Genomic DNA, 27193 nt, shown 5'->3' with positions numbered 1-27193 from the left:
GTCATGATCCCTGGGCTCTGGAATCCAGTTCTGTATTGAGCTGCTTGCTCAGCAGGGAGCCTCCTTCTCCCTCCACCTGCCTCTCTCCCTGCTTATGCTTACACACATGTTCTCTCATAAATAAATAAAATCTTTAAAAAATAAATTAATAGTGACAAGTACTGAAAACCTCAACCCACAAGATGTTTTGTTGCAAAATTAATCAGAACTCTCACAGTATTCACAGTACTCTGCAAAAATAGTTTAAGCTTATTAAGGAATATTGAAAATTATAGGACTCTTCTGATTAAAATCATATAGCATCATCTTATCTTACTTAAATCAGTAAGGTCCTGTTTACTTTGGGAAAGGAATAAAATTACAAATACAAATTTAATATCAGTAACTACAAGAGTTTTGTAGTTCTCAACTTCAGAAGCACTTCCACCAAGCACTGAAAAGTTCTTATGCTTATCTGACTCTAATCTCCTCTTCTAAGGCTGTAATTTGACCAGAATAGGCAGCAGGTTTGCAGCAAAATCCAAAACTGATATCACAGGATCATGAATACAAAGATTTAAGTCTTTCATATGGCCAAACATCCACTGCATACATCAGCAATGGGCTTCTGTCAAATTCTTACAAGGGGGTTTTCATTCTCTCTCAAAAATAATCAGTATCTCCCCAAGGATCAATTAAGAACTTCAACCATCATCCTTTGAAAAGCAAGAAAAATTCTGAATGAAGAAGAACTTAACATTTTGCCCACATTTTTGGAAAATGTCTTGGAAAGGGCAATAATTCAATACTTTTGCTCTAATGTATCTGAGTTTCATGGCAGCAGATGAAACTTCTTTTAGAGTTATTGGCTGTGTCTTAGTATTAATGTATGCCATGTGCTGAAACAGAGAGCAATGCTCTCTTTCCTGAAGTGGCAAAACCATTTGTTGCCAACCATCTCAGAAGCTCCATGAGGATGGACAGTACAAAGTTTTGCTAAGAAAAAATAATAATAAAAAGTTTCACAACAGCAACTTTTTTAATGGTGCCAACATACAAATGATGATTAAAATCAAATGCTAGCTGCCCTAAGAAGCATTCATATTTTTACCCTGTTAAATGTTAAAGTTACTACTGATTGTTCTGTGAATTCAAGCTGAATGTGAAGAAATGTCAACAATTCTAGTGCAGATGACATCATCTGACAGAGGCACTGCTTCAATTTTCTTTCTCTGTTCTCAAATAAGGCAGCTCCTAATTTCCAAGATTCTCATCTTCACCAAGGTCTCTTCAATTGTATATGGCTTCTGTGTCTGGGTCATACAATAAATAAATGCACAGGAGGCTTCAAGATAAAGCTTTGTTGGCCAAATCCAGTTTCCAATCCTTTCAATTTAAGCTTTCTTTTAATTAAAGAACAGTGTTTTTCTAATTGCTACAAGGACTAACAGAACTTCACACCTATATGTGGGGATAAACAGAAGAGAAACCTAAGCTATAATAAATACCCATTCTTTTTGCATTTTCAAACGTCATTATGTAAGACTGAATTGCCTATAATCATAACGGCATCATACATCTTAATTCCTAACAGAAACTTAATCCAGGTATTTACCATAACATAATGAGTGGCAATAATGATTATATATTACCTGACCATGTACAATTGCATCCCTTACCACTCCACTCTTATCTGGCATGAAATATACCTTATTTTGACGAACACAAAAAAATATTTTGTTAAATTGGCTTTTTTCCTCAAAGAAAAATATCATATCTAGTTTAAAAATCTTTGATTTAGAAATCTTTAGGAGTGACACACAGTGACTCAAAAAATACGTGCTCCGTTAACTAAATCCTGAATTCAACTAACTATTAATATGATTTCTGGACGAGTATCAGAATGGATTTGAAAGAAAAATTAAAGCTCTTAAAGTTATATATTCTCTTACCCCCTTACTCCATCCATATTTCATTCATACATTGATCTAAGTCAATAGTTCCTAATCTCAACTACATTATTACAAGCATCTCAGAAATTTCTTTAACACTAATGAGCAGAACCCATTCCAGACTAATTAAATCTAAATCCCTTGGGGTAGACCTGATCATTTTTTTAACGCCCCAGTGATTTTTTGTTGTTGTTGTTAAAATTTTATTTGAGAGAGAGAGAGAGAAAGAGAGCACAAGTGGGGGGAGGGGCAGAGGAAGTAGGAGAAGCAGACTCCCTGCTGAGCACAGAGCCCTGTGAGGGGCTCAGTTAATTACAGGACTGCAGGATCACAACCTGAGCAGAAGAAAGAAACCCAGTCGACTGAGCCACCCAGGCTTCCCTAATGTCCCAGGATTAAGAACTACTAAGTCAAATAACTAATCATAGATCTTGATGTTTTTTTTTGCTTTAAGATTTTTCTTTATTTACTTAACAGAAATCACAAGTAGGCAGAGAGGCAGGTGGGGGGTGGGGTGGAGCAGGCTCCCCACTGTGCAGAGAGCCCTCCATCCCAGGACCCTAAGATAATGACCAGCACAGAAGGCAGAGGCTTAACCCACTGAGCCACCCAGGTGCCCCTAGATCTTGTTCTTTTAAAGCTTACATTCTATAAATAAATAAATAAATAAATAAAAATAAATTTAAAAAATTTTTTTAAAAAGCTTACATTCTAGAGGTGCCTGGCTGGCTCAGGTGGTAAAGCATGTGACTCTTGATCTCAGAGTCAAGAGTTCAAGCCCCACCTGGAGCACAGTATATTCCAGTATACATGAATGTATATATATTATTAGGGGCTATGTATACAAAGATTAATAAAATGTACCTCTCAAGGTGAACAGGACACTTTAATGCAGCTTTAACTACATTATGATACACACATGCTTAAGGTGCAATGATAACACAGAAAAGATATATAGCCAATCCAAAAATGAGGGGAGAGTAGAGAGGCACTGAAATAAAATTTCTGGAGGAAGTATTAAGTGATATTAAGTATTAATTGCTTCATAAGAAGCAATTAGACAGAAAGAGGGATGGGAGGATGGGAGGAGAAGATTCAGGCACCAGGCAGAGGGAATAACAAAAGCAACAGAAAGATGGATACACCAAGGTTAACAGAGAATCAATCAGTTTGGTGCTCCCACCCAAGTAGTAGGCATTAAATTTAAAAAAAGTAAGAAACTCTTTGGACCGGGAGGAGTGGAGTGAAAAAAGCAGACTACAGGTTAATAAATTATTTAGGAAACTATTATATTATCTTAAATGAGAGACAATGAGGACAACAGCAGAAGAGAGGGAAAAGAGGGAAGAGAGTCCTGAAATATTTAGTACTGAAGTTATAAAGTTATCAAATGACATGATGCAGTCTTAAAAAGAAATGAAATTCTGACACATACTATGACATGGATGAACCTTGAAAATCTTCTGCTAAGTGAAATAAGCCAGTCACAGAGGGATAAATATTTTATGATTCCAGTTATGAGGCATCAAATTCATAGAGACAGAAAGTACAAGTTAGCAGGAGCTAAATGGAGGGGGTAATGGGAAATTATTATATAATGGGTACAGAGATTTGGTTTGGGACAATGAAAAAGGTCTAGAGATGGATAGTAGTGATGGTTGTGCAACCATCAACATACTTAATGCCACTAAACTGTATAGCTAAAAATGGTTAAAATGATAAACTGTATGTTGTATACGCTCTACAGCAATCTTAAAGATAATTTTTTAAAAGCACATGATATAAGGAGAATACGGGGGAAAAGAGCCAAAAGTTAATTGTTAAATCCTTAGCATGGGAGACCAACTAGACAGTGGTACCATGCATGCCTCTGATGAGGATCAAGGAATCGCTGTGACATTCAGGTAGCACTGTCTAGAAGGCAAACAAATAGAAGAATGAAGCTCAAGGGAGTAATATGGTTAGAAACACAGTCATCAACAAATAGGCGGTAGTTAAAACTGTAATAATCCAGGAAATTGTCCAAAGAAAACTTCAAGTAAAAAGAGAATGTCTGAGGACAGAACCTTTGGAAATAGGAGAGAGTCATAAAAGGAGCTCAGAAAGAAGGTAACAGGTTGCAGTCAGACAGGTAAAGAATTAAAACATGAGGCAGCAGAAATGACAGTATTTGGAGGTGGGGCAATGACAATGATAGGGAGTGCAGTCAAGAGATTAAAACAGTTACAGAAGATACATTACCATACCCCTTTCTCTCCTTTTACTCCTATTTTTTGGAGTTCAATGAAAACCCAAGTTTCTAGTTCTCTGTATCCTCCTAAAACTATAAAACAAAATCCCCACACTTAAGAATAATCCAACATACTAATATGCATTTTAAAATAGAAGCACATCTAAAATTGTCAGGAATACATTTTATGTAACAGCAAGAATGTTAAACCTACATAGAAACTAGATCTCTGGTAGTCTACACAGGAAAAGTAAACATGTATACTTAATTGTAACTTGCTTTAAGCAGTAAGATTCACTAAAAAGCTACTTTAAAAAAAAAAAAAAAGAAAGAAAGAAAACCTATTTATAATTCTTGCAAAAATTTTATCAGCATCAATTTTACCAGATTATTCTACTATTTGAAAAGACCCTACTGTGTATTAATTTTAAAAAAATACCTTATGAAGGTATTGGCTACTTGGATTTTTGTGTTTTAAATATAGCTCTATTTTAAAACAAACCAAAGAGTTATATAAAAAGTTACCCAATTTATCACATGCCCATACTAACCTAAAGCTTACTGTGGTCCCAGAAGCTATTACAAACTGTATACAAATCATCTCTGATAGTTTTTAAAATTATGAGGTTGGTTTCATGCCCAGTCTATGGACTATAACTGAATTTCAGAGAGTAACATTACATAGCTTGTTTTTAAACGGTGAATCTGGAATTTGAACCTATTGTGGCTTCAACCTAAGTTCTTGACCACCATCCCCTAACAATTCTTGATTAATCTCCCTTAACTAATCTATTTTCCCATTTCAGAACAAAGTACAAGGTGACATCTCATAAGTAACAGTAGAGTAAGTCCTTGAATCCTCACACCAAAACTCTGCAAAGTTCATAGTGAGTCTGTGATAAAAATGCCTCCAAAAGCCTTAAGTAATAAAAACACTTATTTTAAATTCACAGGTATTTTTTACCTCAAAAACAAATGTTTCCTAATGAGTTTAGCCTACATTTCTTAAATTTTATATATTATGTTGAAAATATAATGAAATAATACTCATAAAACATTTTAATCTTTATACTCTATACCAAACCTCAACTTGCTACAAGATTCTGAACAGGCTTCATCAAACAACAGAAACTTTCTAAAACAGATCCAACAGTTTTACATTCATTTTCTTCGTTCATTACCCTTCACTGTACACTGTAACTTTCCCTTCCATCTAGGAAAATGTTAAAGTAACACTTTATTATCCACTGCTACAGGTTTGTACAGCAGTTCTAGGGGGCCACTAACCCATTAGCTAGACACATAGACCTTTAATTGTCTTATGTGACTAAACCTTATAGAGTTAGCCATAAAACATATTTCACATTTGTAAAAAGAATGCAAGATTCTTTTTTAATTTTACCATCCAAAATTCTCCATGAATCTGTCTGCCTTCACCATGAATTCCTTGGAAATTAATAATTTGAACCTTTTCTCAATGTGCAAAGTTAATTAGGAGCTATTTTTTAGTAGTTTGAATTCCAAAAGACATTAACTCATATTTCAGCAAACAGGGAGAAATAAAGTAGTAGCAAGATAGGGGAAAAATTTCTTATGGAGTTCAGGAAAATTTGGTAGAGCTTCTTAAAAAAAAACAAACAAACAAACAAACAAACAAAAAAAAAACTTTGGACTTCTTTTGTATATTAAGAATTACCTCAAAATATTCATTTATTTTCAGTTAATTATTAGGATTGATTTCTGGGCCTTTTAAATTTATACCCAAATGAACATTCTCACAATGTAAGGTAGAGGTAATATGGATTACTTTAAAACAAATCCATTTTCTTCGAAGACTATTCTAATTTATTAACTGAAATTAAAAGTTTGAAATGCTGGGCATTTATAAGAACTGATTGCTATATTAAATAAGCAGTAATAAATAATCTTCTAAAGGAAAAAACAGAACACTTATACTTCTGAGTACCTTACAGCTTTTAAAAAAACCCTCAGGATGTCAAATCACAGGCCACTGTCTGTCCCCTAATACCATTCACTTCAACAGAGAACTACCTTCTCTGAGACAGGTAGGCTGCTGGGCTCCTCTGTATTTCTTGGCTGCTTTACAAAATCACATCCAAACATCCTATTTTTAAGAACATGAAGCTGAATATCAGACATGTGTTGGTGCTGGGCCCCCTGTCGGCCAGTGGAGAGGGGCACACCATTCAGATTTTGAATCACGCCGCCTGAAACACCAAGCACTGGCTCCCGGTGTTCATCTATCTGAGAGACCTGTGGAGGAAACACAACACCTGGAAGACAGATATACTGAGGGCTTTCCGGCTGACTCAACAAAGCTTCAGACATGATTTCACGCTCATTTCCAGGAAGTGCAAGTGTATCACTGGCGGCATTTTGTAAATGTTTCCTATCCACCATCCCAGAATGAAGAACTGTGGGTTGCTGGAGCACAGTTTCTATTCTCTGTGATTTTTCAGCAGTCACGTGGAGAGAACATGGGTTCAGGCGTGGAACGCTGGTCTGGATTATTGAAGGCTGCCCAAGCTGCTGAAATACTTGCTGAATTGGATGTAGAATACTTGCTCTTCCAGAAGTCTGTGTCACCATAACTGGTACATTGACTTTATAAAGGTGACCTCAAAAAGGAGAAAATAGTACCGTAAGTATGATAGAAACCTAATTTCCTCTAAAAAAAGAAAGAAAGAAAGAAAGGAAAGAAAGAAACCCTCAGGCACAACAGGCTGTCCAAAAACACATCAGTATGTTTATAGTTTTCTCTATGAGTTTTTATTTTATTCTTCAGATTGTGTTTTCTACAATAAATATGTATTACTCTACTTTTAACAAAGCCATCTCACTTGAACTCTAGCCTTTTTTACTGCTTGCTTATATGGCACGCTTTGAGATACATACAGACCACTGATATTTACTCCATGGACCTATCCCATTGTTTGATAAATTACTATGTTACCAACCCAAACTGGGATTTTAACAAACATAATAATGGAGAATATATTTCATGTATTTACGATCTCTAAGATACCATGTAACTACTATAAGGTAATGCTATCCAAAGAGTTAAGTAATTGCAAAAGCTATCAAATCCCCTCCTCCCTTTTTTCCTTTAAAATAACACTAAAAAGGAAGAGGAAAAAATTTATTCTTTTGAGCACAGAGTTAGGGGTTTAAAACTTTGCAAAAACCTAAAGAATAGATAGGATTCTCTTTCAAATCAAGACATAGTACTCTGAAAAAGCAAGGTTTGGTTACTCTCCAAACTTTTTTGGATATTCTACTACACGATCTCTAGTACCAAAGGCGGCAAAGGTTGATCAATGTCATCTTGAGTTTTTCTTCATTAGAGAATTTAGGTAATTGATTTGAATTAAAGAAACATACATAAAGCAACTTCTACAATGCTGGGAAAAAGAAACGGGAATAAGTTACAGGACAAATCTCGTACAGTGTCTTTTATGGAAGGTTGCCTCCACAACAGGAATAACCACCACTTATTATTGTTCTTAAAATAAGTTATATTTTAAAAAGTTCCTGTAACTTCAGTAACTTCTAGTATACAGTTTATTAAAAATCACGAAAATTAACATCCAGCAGTCAGTACCAGTGTTAAAACAAACAAACAAACAAAATTTAATGGGAACTATACCCTTACCAGATGCAGTCTGTAGTGTCACACCTGCTGGTACATGAATAGGATAACCAGGAAAATTGAAACTTGCACTACAGTTTGAGGTGCCCTAGATATGAGAAATTTAATTAGAAAGTTAGAAAAAGGCTTTCATCTTTTTTCCTGATCTCACAGGGATTAAAAAAAAGTCTGATTCAGACAACAGGACAATGGTTGGACATTTAACATTGAGGCTAAGTTCTTTGAATAAAATAGCTTTTCAATATTTGATTTAGATCATTTAAAGATAAAAAGAATTCTGTTCTATGGCTATTCGCAATGAAGCCAGTAAAGTCTTAGTAAATGGTATGAACACTAATTCCTAAAACTTCCCCACTACATAGCTATGCATGAGTCCCTGATCCTCAAATTGTCAGATACAAGAAACACAGCTGTTAATAAGAGCCCTCTAGTCCATAGGTTGATCACTAATGGTACTTTAAATTAGTTAATACAATAGTGTATAATTTTTTAGAATCAATAAACCTCAGGGTTTTCCATTTTTTAAAATGCTAAGTCAAAAGACAAAAAAGTTTTTGCCTACCAGACCTACAAAAATTTATAAGATTGATTAAAAACATCCAATACTGGTAAGGATGTGGTTTTCTCAGACCACTGCTTGTATGAGTAGGCACGTACCAACTTTTTGGAGAGCAATTTCACAATATAATAACCAAATTGAAAACATGCATATTCTTTGGCCCAGAAATTCTACCTCTAGGAATTTATCCTTACTACCTGCTATCATACCAATACACAAAAACTTAGCTACAACTATTATCGATTATATTAGAAAAAAACTAAAAATAAATGTCCATTAATAAAATATCAGTTAATGAAAATGATACATCAACTAAGGTTAGTCAATATTTAACTGGCAGGGAAAAGGATCCATCTATATTACTAAGTAAAAACACAGAACCAGCACAAAGATGTGCCTACATTTACCTTGAAAATTAAGGTAACTTTCATGAAAGAATGCTAGATGGATATACCTCAAACAGTTAAAACAGTTATCTTTGGGCAGGGCTCTTTCGCTTTTTATTTTATAAACTTGTTTTTACTATTAGTGTATTATTTCTTTAACCAGGAGAAAAAGTAGTCTCAAGAATTTCAAAGGCAGATATATTTTTCATTGGTTTCCTATCAAAAACAGCACCATTCTTCCCAAAACTCCTGGTAAGGGGTATGATCTTGTATTTAATAAAGAAATGGAAATTAACAGCCTACCAACCCTTTTGGCCCAGAAAGTGGGCTGAAAGGTGAAAAACAGTGGATTATAAACCACTGAAGAAAGGTAAAAGAGAAAAAGTGCTATCATTTCCCCACCTGAAAACTACTCAATTTTCTAAATACAAGTTGTAATTTATTTTCTGCTCCAAATCTTCGGGGGGTGGGGGGAACCTATCCTCTAAATCTCTACAGCACAAAGACAAAAAATGACCAAAATACTTCACTTAAATAAAAAGAAGAACTATTATGTAGCTCAACTTGCCAAAAAAAAATAATAATAATAATAATAATCAAAAAGTATCAACATCATTTATTTAGGATCTACCTAGTATATAACATTATACTGTGTATTAAAACTCCATAGAATTTAACTTCAGAAGTTTCCTGACCTTATAGATACTAACAACAGTATTTATATATACTACTGGCAGATGCTAATAACTGCTCTGGAAGACAGGAAAAGTTGGTAAATACATCAATTCTGAAACTCCTCAGTTTTTGCAACATGTACATTTTAGAAGTTATTCCTATCTCCCCATCCCTTACTACATCTTTTCTCATTCAAATGGGGGATTATGAATTATACCTATGCCTAGCCTCCTGCTACCATTCACTAAAAGTGAGGCATATCTTTAAAAATATATCCTAGGAGCACCTGGGTGGCTCAGTGGGTTAACCTCTGCCTTCTGTTCGGGTCATGATCTCAGGGTCCTGGGATCAAGCCCGCATCGGGCTCTCTGCTCAGCAGGGAGTATGCTTCCCTCTCTCTGCCTGCCTCTCTGCATACCTGTGATCTCTGTCAAATAAATAAATAAAATCTTAAAAAAAAAAAAATATCCTAAACAGGCTACATACCAGTTCTGCTGTAGTAAAACTGGGAAGAGGTCTACCAGCAGGAATAACTAATGACGCTATATAGAAAACAAAATAAACATTATACATTTGTTACAATTTACCAGTTTAATAAAACTGCTAAGTATAGCTTGTTTTAAAAAAAAAAAAAAAAAAGCTTTCCATCACTAGCATGTCTGACCATGGGGAGTTCTAAACTTCCTAACTGCAAGTGAGGTAAACAAATTAACTATATTTTTTCCCAAAAAACTTCAGATAAAGACTTGATAACTAACCTGTTTTAAGTACCAAAAGAAAATATTTGTTATCAAGTATACCATAGTATAGAAACCCACAAGAAAATACCTAGGTTATTTTTATTAAGTCAATGTAGCCCTAAATCTCCATCACAACTTCTCACAGAGGAGAAAAGGTAGTATTTATTCAAGTAGCACATTTCCAAAAGACTATATTATTGAGCAAAAAAAAAAAAAAAAAAAAAAAAAAAATGTAACCCAACATAAACCATTCTAAATTTTATGGGCTAAAAAGAATTTCCCATTCATTCATTTCAGGAGAAGTTATTTATAATACTTTAGCCAGCACAACTACATAGTTTTAGGAATAAATGAATAACATGTCTCCACAAGTCTTTACATGAAACAAGTATAACTACTAAGAAAAATAAAAGAGAACAAATTCCTAGGGGAAGACCACCCCAACCTGCATTAAAGTTGCAATCTCACATATCTTTTCTTTATTATCTACCAATTTTCTATGCTATCTCTTTGTTTTTAATATAGCTAAAACATTTGCCTAATGGTTGGAAATGGAAGCATTAAAAAAGAAGTGTAAAAAACAAATAGTAACTATAGTAAAAAGACCTCGGGAGATAACATAACCTTAAACTTTACCTCAAGGTTCATTTTACCTAGCTGAACACGACTGTCACACTATCATTTCACCTTTTAATAAAAAAGAATGTTTCAGCATGTTTATGGAGCACATATATATTCAATGTAATGTTTATTATGGTGTTTTTTCACAGACCACATTAAAGTGTCCCTAAGATTTGCTTCTGACACTAGAATGACTCCATCATGAACAGCAAGTCACTCAGAAGAGCAAATATTTTTTTTAACTAACCATTCTTCCCACATTAGAATAACAGAAGTGAAGCTACAGAGATTGATGATTAATGAAGCACAAAATTATTTTTATCCTCCGTTCATCTATGGCTTTGCTTATTAACAGGCATTCTTTTAGAAAGGCTAAATTAGAAAGAATTGGTGTGGCAGGAACACAAGGGTATTAGTCTTAATTAGCTGAAGTAAACGAAGCTTAAGCTGGTACAGCTGAATCTATTGCCTGAGAGGAAACAAAAATCTGTTAACACGCTGTCTAAAGCAATTAAATGAATTTCTTGAGGAAAAATAGCAACAATCCCCCCCTTTTAAATACCTTGCAATAAATCCTAAAGGATAATTCTCTAATCTTATATAAATCAAACAGAGCTATAAGAGAGTTTAAGAGTTCCTTTATAGTCATCAGAATAAAAGCACTGAACAGTTTTATAGTGAAGTTTCATGCAGTACCTAGTTAATTTTGATATTAAATGCACCATTTACATACTTCCACAAATTATATATACCATTACATGTGCCTGAAACATGCTTTTTAAAATATCCAAGATGGCTTCAATACCCAATTAAGTTTTAACTGAGTATATGTCTTTACTTAAACTAAAAGTGTTAGTATTTTGGACTTCATGTATATATTCAAGAAATATTAAATTTCACAAACAATAGGCTTTACAATATAGAAAGAATTCAATTCCACAAATGTAATTTAAGAAGTATAAATTAAGAAAAGATGCTACATTGTGACATCTACAAGAGTATTTCTTTCTTATACACCAAGAAGTCTTCAATACATTAAGGCAGTTAATAACTTCACAATTCTTTTTTTTTTTTTTTAAAGATTTTATTCATTTGACAGAGAGAGGTCACAAGTAGGCAGAGGGGCAGGCAGAGAGAGAGGAGGAAGCAGGCTCCCCAAGGAGCAGAGAGTCCGATGTGGGGCTCGATCCCAGGACCGTAGGATCATGACCCGAGCCAAAGGCAGAGGCTTTAACCCACTGAGCCACCCAGGCACCCCTAACTTCACAATTCTTGATCCTGCTTTAAACCATTCCAAATCTTAATATCCAAGTCACGTGACTCAAGAGGTGCAAAGACTGGTCACTATTCTTTTTGACTACTCATTAGCATATACACAAATACATATCTCTGATAACCAAACTGAATATTCTACCTCAAATTACATCAAGAACCAACAGCACTTTCACCAGATCTAAATTCAACAATTTGGACATGTAGTTTGTACCTGAAGGAGTCTGAACAATCAAAGATGAAAGCCATCACAAACTTCTCAAAATTCCTATTCTTCCCTTTCTTGCTCATACAATGATAGTTTCATCAAAAAGACTATGTGACATGAAGACCAAATAGCACAGATGTGAATTGCTCTAGAAATAGGGCAATCATGGACAAAGTGAATCCCACAACTCAGTTAACCCAGGACAGTCCTAGTTTACACCTATTATTCTGAGATTATTATTAATGCAATCCCATTTCTCTCTCACAAGTGAATTATAGGCAAAAGACCCAGAAGAGCCAATGTGATATTCATGGAGAAACAGTTGGAGAACTGACACTGCCCCACTTCAGGACTTACTAGAAAGCTGCAGTAATCAAGGTAGTGTTACCTGGTGAAAGAATAGACAAATACATCAATGGAACAGAACACAGAGCCAAGAAACTGACCCATATAACACAGTCACTTGATCTTTAACACAAAAGCCAAGGCAATACAATGGCACAAAGATAGTCTCTTCAACAAATGTCTGAACTGGCTACCCAATGCAAAAAACATGAAACTAGACACATACTTTATAACCTTCAAAAAAAATGACTGAAAATAGATCAGAACTAAATGTAAAATGCAAAACTACAAAATTCCTAGAAGATAGAAGAAAATCTAGATGACCAGGAGTATAGCAGTGACTTTTTAGATTCAAAACCAAAGGCACAACCCATGAAAGAAATAATTGATAAGCCAGGTTTTATAAAAACTTAAACCTCCTTTTAAAAAAAAATCAAGATGATATGAAAAGACATAGGATGGAAAAAAATGTCGTGGAAGACATATATGATAATGGGCTATTATCCAAAATAACCAAAGAACTCTTAAAACTCAACCATAACAACCCAATAATGGGCCAAAGACCTTAAGAGACACTTTGCCAAAGAAGGTATAGATGGCAAATAAGCATTTAAGATGCTCCATATCATAAGTCATCAAGAAAATGCAAATGAAATCAATGAGATACCACTACATCCCCATTAAAATGGACAAAATCCATGACACTGATAACACCCAATGTTGGCAAGGATGTGGAACAACAGGAACTCTCACTCACTGCTGGTGGGAATGTAAAATGGCACAGTCACTTTGAAAGAAAATATGGTGGTTCCTTACAAAACTAAGCATACAACCCAGTAGTCACTCTCCTTGGTATTTACCCAAAGAAGTTAAAAACTTACATCCACACATAAACCTCCACACAGCAGCTTTATTCCTAATTGCCAAAACTTGGCAACATCCAAGATGTGCTTTATAGGTGAACAATTAAGTAAACTGGCACATCCAGACAATGGAATATCATTCAATGTTGAAAAGAAATGAGTTAGCAAGCCACAAAAAGATATAAGGGAATCCTAATACCATATTACTAAGTATAATAAGCCAACCTGAAAAGACTAGATACTACATGTTTGATTCCAACTATAGGACATTCTGAAAAAGGTAAAACAATCGAGACGATAAAAATATCAATGGTTGCCTTGAGTTGGTATGGTAGGAAAGGATGAATAGGAGGAGTACAGAGGATTTCTAGGACAATAAAAATACTCTGTAAGACACTGTAAAGATGGATACATGTCATTATAAATTTGCATAAACACATGGTACATGCAACACCAAGAGCAATAAGGTGACCTATGGACTTTGGGTATTTATGATAGGTCAATGTAGGTTGATCAACTGTTAACATGTAACCCTCTGGTGGGGGATGTTAATAACTGAAGAGATGATGCATGATTGGGGACAAGAGGTATAGGAGAAGTCTCTGTACCTTCTCTTAAATTTGTTGCGAATGTAAAGTTCTAAAAACACTGTCTTTTTTAAAAAGTGGATTACAAACTATATATAATCACCCCAAGGATAGAATAGCAGTTCTTAAATTGTACTTTGCAAACCCCCAGGGATCCATGAGACCCTTTCAGGGTGTTCACAAAGCCAGACTATTTTTTATAATACCAATAAAAATCTTTTTTTTTTTTCACTTCTCAGAGAAAGAGGGCATCTTAGCACGAATTAAAGCAGTATTACCAAACCTGCTAGTGGCCCCTTTATTTGTTCTCCATCACCACCCACTCACAGTTAAAAAGATAAACAACAGCAACAATAAAACAGTTTCACTAAAGAAGTTCCTAAATGTAACCATAAAGAACTATTTTTATAAAATTTCAACCCTTGAGGATACTTTCTTTTAATATCCTATGGATGAAATGAGAAGAATACAAAGCATTTCTGCAGCATCCAGATACACAAGGAAGTACATGGAAAGAGGACTGGTGCTATTATCTAAGTTCACAGCTGATCTAGCCTCTCCTTTTTAAGAAACATTTTTACTTGAAAGAATAAGTGACACAAACTATGGTTATTCAGACACAGATATTTGGCAGTCATTTTTTTTTAAATGAACCAAATGTGCCTGTCACTTCAAGGAAAACAAACTGACAGTATCTGTTTGGCAATGGTAAAATTCAAGCTTTCAACCAAAAATCGTAATTTTGTAAACTTTATATCCACCACAGTGAGTTTGATAGCTTTCCAATTTTTCTGAAGAAATGTGTGGTGATATTAATAGTATTTTTTAATCTTGTATAATGAACAATTTATCAAGTGCATAACTCAGTCAAACAGTATTTTCCAAGTTACTAACTTATGTTACAAAATCACACACAGGTTAAGGAGTCATTCAAAGTACAAGAGACACCAGTAATCTTTTAACATTACAAAGTCCACTGATAAAGTTTCAGATTCCACCTTGTAGCTAAACTCTCAGAAACTAACACTTGTTGAGTTTTAGTGTAGTATCAAGTTACCTAAAGTTGCTATAAAAACACTTTTTCCAATTATATATCTGTGGAAGGCTAGATTTTCCTCATGTACTTTAGCCAAAACTACGTATCACAACAGACTGAATTTAGAAATAGATATGAGAATCCAGCTACCTCATATTAAGCCAGACATTTGAAGAGATTTTCAGAAAAGTAAAACAACGCCACTCCTCTCATTAAATACTTTTTGTTCTGGAAAAGTTACTTTTAACAAATATATGTAATTATGTTAGCATATTATCAATTTTGGGGATTTATAAAACTTTAAGTTTCTCATTTTTAAGCTTATATGGTAAATAGATACTTAACAACCCACATAAAGAAAGCTCTTCAAGGTCCTCCATTTTTAGGAGTGAAAAGGGGTCCTGAGACCAAAAAAAAGTTGACAACTGAAAATACAGGAAATTATTAAGCAAATGGATAATCGAGTCAAAGAAAATATGATAGAGCAAAAAGCTTTAAAGATTGAACAAAGGCAAATGACTTACTCCATTGTAGACATAATTCGAACTTGTTATCAAGAGATAAAAAGGTTGTAGAAGTTAGTTTAGATTATTTTAATCAGGCTTTTAAAAGCCTACAATGAGAAGATATAATTAAGAAGTACTTCAATTTTATGAGGCTATTTACTTCAAGAATCTTATTCTAGGGAACCTGGAAATGAAGAGGGATAAAAACAAGGCTTGTAATGCATTTTTAAAGGACATGTACTTCCTCCTAAGTCTTTTCATTATAAATGATGTAGAAAAGAATAAAAACTGTCTTGTTTAAATGTAATTATTTCTATTATTCTAACTTCCAAGAAAGAGAATAGGAATACAGTGCAGAATGAAAGCCAGCTAGACATATTAGTTGCAAGACTATTTGGTGATTTAAATCACTGGTAATATTACCATCTTGCGGCAAAAACAAGTATTGCAATTTTGAATGACAAAAAACCTGAAAAGTGTTAACTGCTTTTGATAAAAAACAGTCTAATCTTTCATTCCTCCATACTGGCCACCCTCCAAGTCACTTCTAGGTTAAAAGAAAGAAAGAAAGAAAGAAAATCTTTAAAGTTCTTCAATAAAGAAAATAATGTTATTTAAATAGAGAAAAGGGATGACCTAATAAAAAAGTTAAAAACAAAAGCATAATCAAAACTATAGGAACTAAGGTAAAATGTTTCAAAGTGTCAACTTAGTAATTAAAACAGCTGTGGCTAACAGAGTAAAGTTATACTTTAGAAGCATAACATTAGATAAAAGTTACATCTGGGAATTCAATATTCATTGTTAACTTATTTCATTTTTAAGTTCTAATTGCTGCCACACTTAAATTCTCTTGTTTTATAATAAACGAGATACTAGCCTCCTTACTATTTTCTCTTCACCTTGTCCCACATGATTTTCCTTTGAATTTTCCCAAGTGTGCAATGAACAACATAGTTATTACTGACAATCCAATCCAAAATCTAATCCAAAATCTACCCTCACTTCTGGCAGACATCAATCTAATTCAACTAAACAAAATAAAACCTCTATGTGTGTGTGTCTGTGTGTGTTGCATGCAGACATACAGACAACACACACACATACATTAGGATAGTATAAAAATTTTAAGAATCAGAAAAGAAGGAATAAAGGCTAGAAAGATAAAACAGCATCATTTATCTTAGCCCCTTTTTTCCAGTTTAAATTGATACACATAATATGGAAAATTATTTCCTCAAAAGCAAAGGTTTCAAGTCCAAGAAATGAAGAAAAGTACACAGGGTTAATTTCTAGCCATAATATATAATACCCAAAACAGCGAAGTAGGCTGAATAATCTCCATATTCATGTTAACTCTCTATTTTTCTTCCAGTACAACAGCAGATTTATAATATATACAACAAGCAAGAGAAAGATAAAGAATGCACAAGCATGCAACCACCCATCTTTCCCACTGCTTTTTCCAGCAATGGTGCCTCAGTTACTCCTTGACACAACCCAATCAAATTCTCTGAAATAACTAGTGGGTATTCCCAATAGCCCACAAATGATGTAACTTGTTCCTCTGAAGTAACAGTTGGTCATCTTTGTGGACTTCAGTATTTTCAAAAGCTGGCTTGAATAACCTAATTTTGTTACCCATAATTACAAGATGATGGTTTACTGTGGTCATTTAATAGTAATGGTTTTGAGGTCCAAGCCCCCTTACCTTAAGAACATTACCCTAATATAAAACCACCACCAATAAGAATGTGTTCTGAAGACCAAAATAGTACTAATTTACTAACTGTATCCAACCTGTTGATGACTGCAATGTTTGGTGCAAGCTGTTTGGCAATGGAAGGGTGAACACAGGTGAATGGGCATTATTTCTGAAGAAGTCTTCCATTGCTTTAGACTGCAAAATCTTTGTTTCCCAGAGCTGCAGAGAAAAAAAATTTTTTAAGTTAGGGTATTTAGGTATTTCACTTTTTAATGTCATCTGATGACACAATGAATGGTAAGCATTAAACTATAATTGAGGGGTTAAAACTAAAATTTATAAGTTTTTTAAGAAGAACAAAAAGGGTAACTTGCATTGTCTACAAACCTGCTTCAAGTCTTTTAGAACATGTTCCTCTATACCTTCTTCAGCGAATAGATCACGCACTCCTTCAATTACATCTTCAATTATAGATCTGTAGAGTTTAGGCTACAAAAAAGCAATTGTTAACATTTTAAACTATGTTTAAATAGTTTAAACAATTAAACTATTAAATGTTTAATAGTTTAAACTATTAAACGTTTAATAGTAAGAAAGAATACATGCAGTGTGTTCTTTCTTATGGTTTAAAGAAAAACCACCATAAAGATTCTTACTAAATGCAATCTACTTCCAGTATAGTCTTAGCTGTCCATAAATTGTGTTAGCTTCTGACCCATAGTCTCAGGCTATCTACAAGGCTGACTTAAAGAACCACAATCAAATATGAGATAATAATTCATCAAGATAGTAGGTTACGTCAATTGGTTTTTGTCAGAATTTAACATTCTCCCTTTTATTTTTTTAAATTCAATTAATTAAATTTAATGTATTACTAGTTTTAGAGGGAGAGGTCAGTGATTCATCAGTCTTATAGGATACCCAGCGCTCATTACATCACGTGCCCTCCTTAGTGTCCATCGTCAAGTTACCCCATCCCCCACCCCTCCCTTCCAGCAACCATCATTTTGTTTCCTGTGATTAAGAGTCTCTTTCGGTTTGTCACCTTTCTGACTTCATCTTGTTTTATTTTTTTCCTCTCTTCTGCTATATCCTGTTTTGTTTCTTAAATTCCACATGAATGAGATCATATGATAATTCTGACTGATTTATTTCACTTAGCATAAATTCATTTAAGGCAGGTAAAAACGAACCTACTATCTTCAACTTATTTTCTCAAAGAGGACAAAGGAGTTTTTAGAGTTCACTATATTACTTTCACATAGATGAATAAATTGCAAGCTGTAAGACTGAGACAAGCACTTACAATAGAGTAACCAAATACCAGTAGTCCAAAAAAATATTCTGAACCACTGTCAAGTGAAAAGTATAAATGCACCAAAATGGATTCCTAACAGAACCTAACCAAGACATGAATGAACTATACCTTTCCACAAGATTTGGCAATAAAAATTGTGGCATTCTAGGACTGTTTTTTCATACTACCCAGTAAATACTCTCTAAATTCTCCCGCTCACATCAAGAATAGTTAGGTTTAAAGTTAATCCCCATTAACTATCCCAGGTAAGCTTATAAATAGACCAATCAGTACCACATTATTCACAGGCATATCCATTAAGTGCCCTAGATTAGTTGCTTCTTCTCAAACAGTTTACCCCGATAAAAGCATACTAAAGTGATACTTCGGTGTTCATCCCAGCTAGTTTGATCACTTTTACCGCAAGAAGAAAACACTTCTAGGGTTAAAAACTTCCTTACGATCTACCCTCAGAGGGTGCCTGGGTGGCTCAGTTGGTTAAGCAACTGCCTTTGGCTCAGGTCATGATCCCAGAGTCCTGGGATTGAGTCCCACATCGGTTCCCCAGCTCCGGGGGGGGGGGAGTCTGCTTCTCCTTCCACCTTCTCCTCTCTCATGCTTCCTCTATCAGATAAATAAAATCTTTAAAAAAAAAAAAAAAAAAAAAAAAGATCCACCCTCAGAGTATAAGAGCAGCTGTCAAAAACAAACCATTAGAACGCAATTTTTAAAAAGGAGAATAAGTATTGAACATACCTTATTCTTCTGGAACTAAGGTTAGCCTTTATATTCTTTCCCTAATACCTTAATCAGAACAATGTATAGTCCAGAAAATCCATCTTAACCTCTTCTCTATTTAAAAGAAAACTCACACACCCTCCGCAGAGTTCACCATCAGATAAAAGGGTACACATGGTAAACTTCTATTCAGGCTTGAGTATTTTACGTATCTTCAAATACATCAGCATCAAAAAATGGATACACAATGAAATAATGTGTCTCTAAAAATGGACCCTTTTGTGCTGCATATATGTACATGGAACCCATAAAATAACAGACCGGGACAAGCACACTGCCTTTCACCAAATACCAAGTTTGTTCAGGTGAACTGAAAATAAAGGTGAATCCTTGTTTTTCTCTTTAATTCAGCTTTTTAAAAATTGATAGAGCATTTCGCAAGTGCCATTTAGCCTGTCAGTTCTCACTGTAAGGGTAGGAGATCAAGGTGTGTGTTTAATTCCAGTGGCGTACTTAAGCATTCAGGATGGGGAAATGCGGGGTACGAGACAACTCAAAAAATACGCCTGGGGCAACAAGAAATACCACATGGCTTATTACTTCAGGTGAATAATAGAGCTCAATCAACAATGGCCCCACTGGAAGTAAGAATTAGAATAAGAGTACAACTGAACTCGGGAATTTTCTCAAGACACAGGAAACTGGAGGGTTACGGCGAGCTCCAGCTCTAACCACCTCTTCCAGACAGCCTCAGTGCCAGTGAGAACGGAGGGGAGGAGGAGGCAGCGGTTCCTTCAGCGGGCGGATTCCAACTTCCGGTGAGCTACTACTGGCCCTCACCGGCTTCCTCCACAGCGGAGGCGAACAGCCGGGGCCACTTAGAGTGACAGTTTCGGAAAGACTGTGAAGGGTCAGGAGGGGAAAGCGTGTGTACAGGCCTGGGCTGCCGTGATCCCTGGACCAGCCCTCCCTCCAGACAGACCATGGGCCTACAGGCCAGGCCGGTCCTCCTTACCACGGGGTTGACACAGGCCATGATGGCGGCTCCAGCACCTCTCCCCCTCGCGCCTGCTCGGCACGCGGTGCCCTACTGAACTCCTCTCGCTGCTCGCTTTGAACGCCGGGCACGTCGTATGCGCAACTACGCAGAGACTCTGGGGGCGGGGCAGGGAGGAGGAAAAGGCTGGTGGGCCGCTTTGAGCAGGGTTCCTTGGAGGGAGGGTGTGCGTGAGCGAGAAGCCCGCTAAAATGGGCTGGTTAACCGCGATCTAAACAGCTGTGGACCGTTCAACTGACCCCTGAAGCACCTTTATTTACTCAGTCTGTGAAATAAAGACTGAGAAAATAGGGAAGATGCGATGAAGTGGTAGATTCCAGTTCCCCTTGAGCTTGGAAGGAGATTGGGCCAGGAAAGTGGGAGACTAGCGGCTTCTGTCCCTCTCCTTCTACCAATTTTCACCGCTCCCCCTACAACCCGCGAACAACTGAACTCTACTAAAAAGACAACAAAAGCCAAACTCTTCTAAGATTGATTCTCAAAGCGTAGGACTGCAAATCAGCATCCTCTGGGAACCTGTTAAAAGCACAAATTATTGAGCCCACCCCAGACCTACCTACCAGAAACTCTAGGGATGGGGCCCAGCATTCTGTAATTTCAGCATGCTCTCCAGATGATTCTGATGGTCGCTGAAATGAGATCTACTGTCCCAAGACAAAAATTCTCAGCTTTGGCTGCCCAGTGAAATCACTTGGAGAGTTTAATAAATATTTGGCACCTGAGTCTCACGGCAGAGACTCTTGATTCTATTAAGCAGCTTAGGTGGAGAACGACTGCTAAAAAAAAGTCAGCACCAGGCACTACCCAGTCTCCTTTTCCTCCTCAGGTAGCAATCACCATCTCTTGACCTGCAATAATTCCCTCCCTCCCCTGAAAGGTAGAGCATCTAGGAGCATATCTTGACTAGGACTGAGAGTAAATCCAAGCATAGATAATGTGAAGTCTTAAGAAAAAGTCATCTATTGCCACTGCTCTGTCTTTTAAATAGCGTTTCTAGTTTGCAGATAGGTCCTGACTTAACCAGATGGCTAGGTTATGTAATGATTTAAATAATCATAGTAGGTTTAAAATTGGCTGTTTATTTGTATGTATAAATTCAGTAGAGCTATTTATGCCCTACTGCTCTGTATTTGCTTTTCCTGGGTCAGGTACCTTTGATTTCTGAGTTTCAAGCAGCTGATTTATATGAAGCCTCTTAGAAGACTTTCTGAAATTAAAAAGTATCTGATATCTCTTTTACAAAAAAGCTGAGAATTTTATATAGTAATTTTTAATGATTGTATCTCTACCTGGCAATTTACTACCAGAAGTATTCAGAGTGACTTATCTACCACCCAGAATAGAAAAGCTAAAAGCAGTCACTGATTTTTACTGATATTATAAAATCCAATTAAATTATTCAAACTGAGAAGCAACCTGAAAGGTCTCTTGTTTTCTAACTTTTCATCATCAAGTTTTAAGAGCTTATTCTTACAAGCATATGATTGGTAATCATCTTACAGCATATTTTTATATTACTCCCTTATTTATTTTACCCTTCTCAAGGCTATACTATAGACCATATTCATTTTTTAAATTAAATCTGGCCATTAATCCCCATAAGAAGTATGGCTAAGAGTTGAATTGTTAATGCTTAGTATACTTAGTAGACTCAGGTGACAGAGAGGTTGTGTAACTTTGGCAGAGAAATGTCAGCAGCTTTCCATTTGCCCCTTGTGGTCTGTCTGGATAGTCACTAGTAGACTCAGATGCAATTTTTCCCTGATAATAAACAATGGCTTTTAGAGGAGGTATATTTTAACCTCTAGGTGAATTCTAGGAGAATCCAAGTCATAAGTTTGCTCTGGACCTGTGGTCGCCACCATCCACGATGGCCCACAGTGATTCTCACCTACTGTAGCCCCGACTGACAGCTTGGCTGCATTCTTTCAAGAGTCCTTGAACTAGAACCACCCTCCAGGCATTTCATGATTCCCAATCCTGAGAGACTGTGTGAGATAATAAATACATGCCATTTTAAGCAGTTAAATTTCGGGATAAATTTGTTACACAGCATGAGATAACTAATATAGAACCCATTGTCTGATTGGATTGTGACTACCAAAGGTTTAGTTTTCCCTCACTGTAATCTCAGCATTTAAAGTTTTTTGAATACTCTTGTCAATCATAAAAGCATTTGAAATGTATGTAAAGGACACTTTATAGACTGATATTTGGTGGCATTGACCCCAGGTTATCATCAAACAAGCAAACTCTTATAGTTATGTGATGGTCGTATTTCTTTTGTCAATTTTTCAAACCCATCAGGGAAGTGTGTTGCACACACAAAACACTTTTGATGCTAAAATTGAAATTCTAGATCTTCAAGCTTCAGCGAGGCCAATCTTCAGTGACGATTTTTTATGTTAGTAAATAGAAGATAAAAAAAGAATGCTGAGCTTTGGTCCTTCTTTGAGTGCTCAGTTCTTTGAAATTACACCTACGGCAAAGCACAAAGATTTTCCCTAGCAGCTCATCACAATTCAGAGCAACAGGTTTTCATTTTCCCCTGCTTTCTTTACAGACTATAATATATAATATTTCATCTATAACACACACCAGTTTTGCAACATATAAAGAAATCTAATAATCAGATTAATTTCATTGTATTCTGTATATTCTCATTATTTTTGCCTGGAGGTCTCAGTGATATTACTTCAAGAGTAAAGAAACAATTTCACTATGCTTATTGTGAGAAAAAACCAGATCTGTGAAGTCCTTTCTCTGAATGAGAATATTTTTTTACAAAAGGTATTTTAGAAAAAGACCATTATCTTTTACATATTAAATTCTACAGCCAAATATAGGGCACTTCAGTAACTATATAGATTCTAAATAATATTTTTAATCTGTAATGAAAAATACAAGTTAGTCTATGAGCATATGGTTTAAGACAGCAAATATTTATAATTAGTTTCTGAACATTTTGCAACCACTGCACTAAACCAGCAGTATTGTGTTCCTCTGACTGTCTCATCCTTCACATCTTCCAGGAAATGAAAATGCAGATAATCTCTATCTCACCTTGTAACTTTGAAATGGTAACAATGTTGGTAGTTCTGATTTATTTACATTCTGTACTTTTGTAACATTTTCCATTTTGTAGTCCCAAATCACCTTATATTATGTGAACATCAGATATTGCTTCACCATGATGAATTCCCTCCCCACCCCAACATGATTTCAGTTAAAATGACTGTGCCATTAGGCAATGGCCAACTGGTAACCTTGACACACAGTGGAACTCTTAATGATCACATTGTTGCCTCTTTCAAAATATTTTAATATTGAAGACATGTATATATTGTGTACATATGAAAATTAGTGATAATAATTAACTCACAGTGAGTGTGGAGGATGACTTCAACACAATTTTTCCCATGGCTACTTTTTCCTATAGTCTCATCAGGGTCTGATAAGGATTCAGTAATTTCCTAGCTAACAAATAATTCCATTTTCATTCTTTAAATCACAACGTGTATAATCATACATGAACATGAAATGTTAGCAAGGAAAATGTCCATTGTCCAGTTAATTTTCCAACATAAATTTCTACTTAGAGACGATAGAAGTAAAGACAAATAAAACTGAACTTAAGGCTACGATTTGGAGAGAACAAACTAGCTTTGTTCCCACAATAACTGTGCTTTTCTTCTTATCTAATTTGTCTCATTTTGTAAGAAATAAATGGCAGCACCTTAATACTCTATATTGTTTCCTTAGGTGCTTCAAATATCAGGAGAGGCAGGGAAGACATGGAGTAGACACACTTCTTCCTATTCCTCCTGCTAAATAGAGCTAAAACAAAAAAACAAAAACAACAACAACAAAAACCCACCTCTGGATATTATATTTAAAACAAATATAAGAAGACCCTGAATGGTAGAGAGAAGAGCATAGACCAGTTAGGGACTTTATAACCCAGAGAATGGCACAGCAGTGAATTCCTTGGTTTTCTTTTTGCCTCATATATCCCAAACTGGGTACTGGTGAAGTGGGCAACCTGGAAAAACCAACTGTCACAGACCAAAAAAAACATAAAAGCCTTCTCTTTCTAGCCAAAGGACCAGGAAAGGGGCAGTAAGACAGAAAATTCTTAAACAACACTGCTCCACTGCAGTCAAACACATAGAGAAGATTGGCTCCATCCCACACCTGTCAGCGAAGGCAAAGTAGGGAGTTTAAACTTCCACTCTTGCCCACATGTAACAAGGTACAGCCATTTCCACAATGTCACTGGAGACCCCATGGGATGCAGGGACTTGCACTCCACCCAGCTATAATGAGTCATCCCTACCACCCACTGGAGCTGTGTCAGAGAAGACCCTGCTGGCAAGAGTGGGACCTGTCCCATGCAGTGCCAATGGAGGCCATGTGAGAAGGAGAGACAAGGCACCATTCCCTGTCTCAGCCAGGGTGCTGTCAGTGGAAGCCTGGTGGGGAGCCTGAACTTCTACCTGACCTAACAGTAATGAGAGCTCCTCCCTCCTGGAGTGTCAGCAGAGGCTGAGTGGAGAACAGGCTCTTCACCTCTACTTGGTAATAGCAAGATGGAAGTCTTACCTTCCGTCACTGACCTGGTGTCACAGAAGACCTGCCAAAACAGATTTAAAGAAGATCCAGTTTCATAGTAACCAAAATGACCAGCAAACAACTGAAAATCATCTATCAAAACAAGAATGGGGAAATCTCAACTTGAATGAGAAAAGACAATCAGTAGACACCAATATAAAGATGACTAAGGTGTTGGAATTTTCTGACAAGGATTTTAAAGCAGTCTTCCTAAAACTGCTTTGATGAGCAATTAGGCAAGCAATTTAATGACCACTTTGAAATGAAATGAGTTTCACAAAATGAAAGCATAGAAGTTCTCCACGAAGAAATCGAAGATACAAAGAGAATCAAATGGAAATTTTATGACCAAAAAATAGAATAACCAAAATAAAAAATTCTATGGATGGGTCTGTTATGGGTTAATTGTATCTCTCAAAAAGGTATGTGGAAGTCCAAGCCCCAGTACCTCAGCATGTGACCTTATTTGGAAATAGAGTCGTTGCAGATGGAATTAGTTAAGATCCTTTTAAGAGAAGGACAAAGACATATAGAAAGAAAGCAGTCATGTGACAACAGAGGCAGATAGTGGAGAAATGTACCTACAAACTAGGAACACCAAACACTGTGGGCAAACTCTGGGAGGCTGGAAAAAGCAAGGAAGAAATTCTCCCCTACAGGTTTCAGAGGGAGTTTGACTATGTCAACACCCTGATTTCAAACTTCTAACAAAATGTCAAATTGAGACAATTCATTCCTGTTATTTCAGGAATGAAATACTTTTCTCAGGTCATAGTAGTCTGTTACGGCAGTCCTAGGAAACTAATACAAGACTCAGCAGCAGACTGGAGTGAAAAAAGAAAGAATCCGTGAACTTGAAAATAGAACAACAGCCCAATTTGAGCAACGAAGACAAAAATAGACAATTGAAATATAAGTGTCTTTCTAGTCAGGAAACATAAAGGCCAGAAGAAATTGGGCTGAAAGAGAGTTCAACTCACTATCTGAAAGGCAGTGGTAATACCATTCAGGGAAAATAAAAATATTCTCAAATGAAAAAAAAAAAAAAAACTAAGATTATTTATCACCAGCAAAACTAACCTAAAAGACTGGCTAAAGGAAGTTCTTGAAATAGAAAGGAAATGATAAAAGGAAGAATATAGGGTGCCTGGGTGTCTCAGTCCTTAAGCATCTGCCTTCCGCTCACGTCATCAGGGAGCCTGTTTTTCCCTCTCCCACTTCCCCTGCTTGTGTTGCCTCTCTCGCTGTCTCTCTCTCTCTGTCAAATACATAAATAACATATTTTTTTAAAAAGAAAAGAACAAAAGGAACAATATAAGGAAGGAGTGAAAGAAGAGAAAAAAGAAAAAATGATTAAATGTAATAGACTTCCTTTTCTTGCCTTTCTGAGTGTGTTTCACAGTTGAGGCGAAAATTGTAACATTGCCTTATATAGTTCTCAAATTCTATTATCAATGGAGAAAGATAGAGGAAGATAAGGTTTCTTTAATTCAAAATACCACTAGAACTGGAAAAACATGGACGGATAAGCCATGTATGTATAATGTAATACCCAGAGCAACCTCTAGCAAAAGCTACACAAAGAAATACACTCGAAAATACTATAGATAAATCAAAATGGAATTCTAAAAAAAAAAAAAAAAGTGCACAAGTAACTAACAGGAAAATAGAAGAGAAATAAAGAAGAGAGGGAAGAAACAGAAAAAGACAGGCACAGACCAGCGTTGGCAAGAACTACACATGTAAATGGTGCAGCTACTTTGGAAAACAGTTCAGCAGTTTCTGGGGGAAAAAATAAATTTACCATATGACCCAGCCATCCCACTCATACCTGAGAGAAAGGAAAACATGTCCACACAAACACTGATACATGAATGTTTATTGCAGCACTGTTGATAATAGCAAAAAAAAAAAAAAAAAAAAAAACTGGGGAAAACACAAATGACCATCAAATGAGAAACGAGTAAATAAATGTAATATAGGGGCGCCTGGGTGGCTCAGTGGGTTAAGCCTCTGACTTCGGCTCAGGTCATGGTCTCAGGGTCCTGGGATCAAGCCCTGCATCAGGCTCTCTGCTCTGCAGAAGCCTCCTGCTTCCTCCTCTCTCAGCCTGCCTCTCTGCCTACTTGTGATCTCTGTCTGTCAAATAAATAAAT

General features: G+C 35.9%; 1 protein-coding gene across 1 annotated transcript in view; it reads right to left on the bottom strand.

Annotated features, from left to right (window-relative positions):
* Positions 1 to 20568, bottom strand: part of GTF2A1L (general transcription factor IIA subunit 1 like) — a 48497-nt gene extending 27929 nt beyond the window's left edge. Inside the window, exons 1-6 of the mRNA XM_059134758.1 lie at positions 20385 to 20568; positions 17722 to 17823; positions 17430 to 17553; positions 9938 to 9993; positions 7835 to 7919; positions 6214 to 6800 (exon numbers count right to left, since the gene is read on the bottom strand). Coding sequence (XP_058990741.1) covers positions 6214 to 6800; positions 7835 to 7919; positions 9938 to 9993; positions 17430 to 17553; positions 17722 to 17823; positions 20385 to 20405 — 975 coding nt within the window. The 5' untranslated portion in view covers positions 20406 to 20568. The remainder of the gene's footprint in view (positions 1 to 6213; positions 6801 to 7834; positions 7920 to 9937; positions 9994 to 17429; positions 17554 to 17721; positions 17824 to 20384) is intronic.
* Between the last annotated feature and the right edge of the window lie 6625 nt (positions 20569 to 27193).

This window comes from Mustela lutreola, chromosome 9 (assembly GCF_030435805.1).
Source record: "Mustela lutreola isolate mMusLut2 chromosome 9, mMusLut2.pri, whole genome shotgun sequence".
Classification (NCBI taxonomy): Eukaryota; Metazoa; Chordata; class Mammalia; order Carnivora; family Mustelidae; genus Mustela; species Mustela lutreola.
Note: the sequence above shows the minus strand (reverse complement) of the source record. Positions and strands in the feature narration are given on the sequence as shown.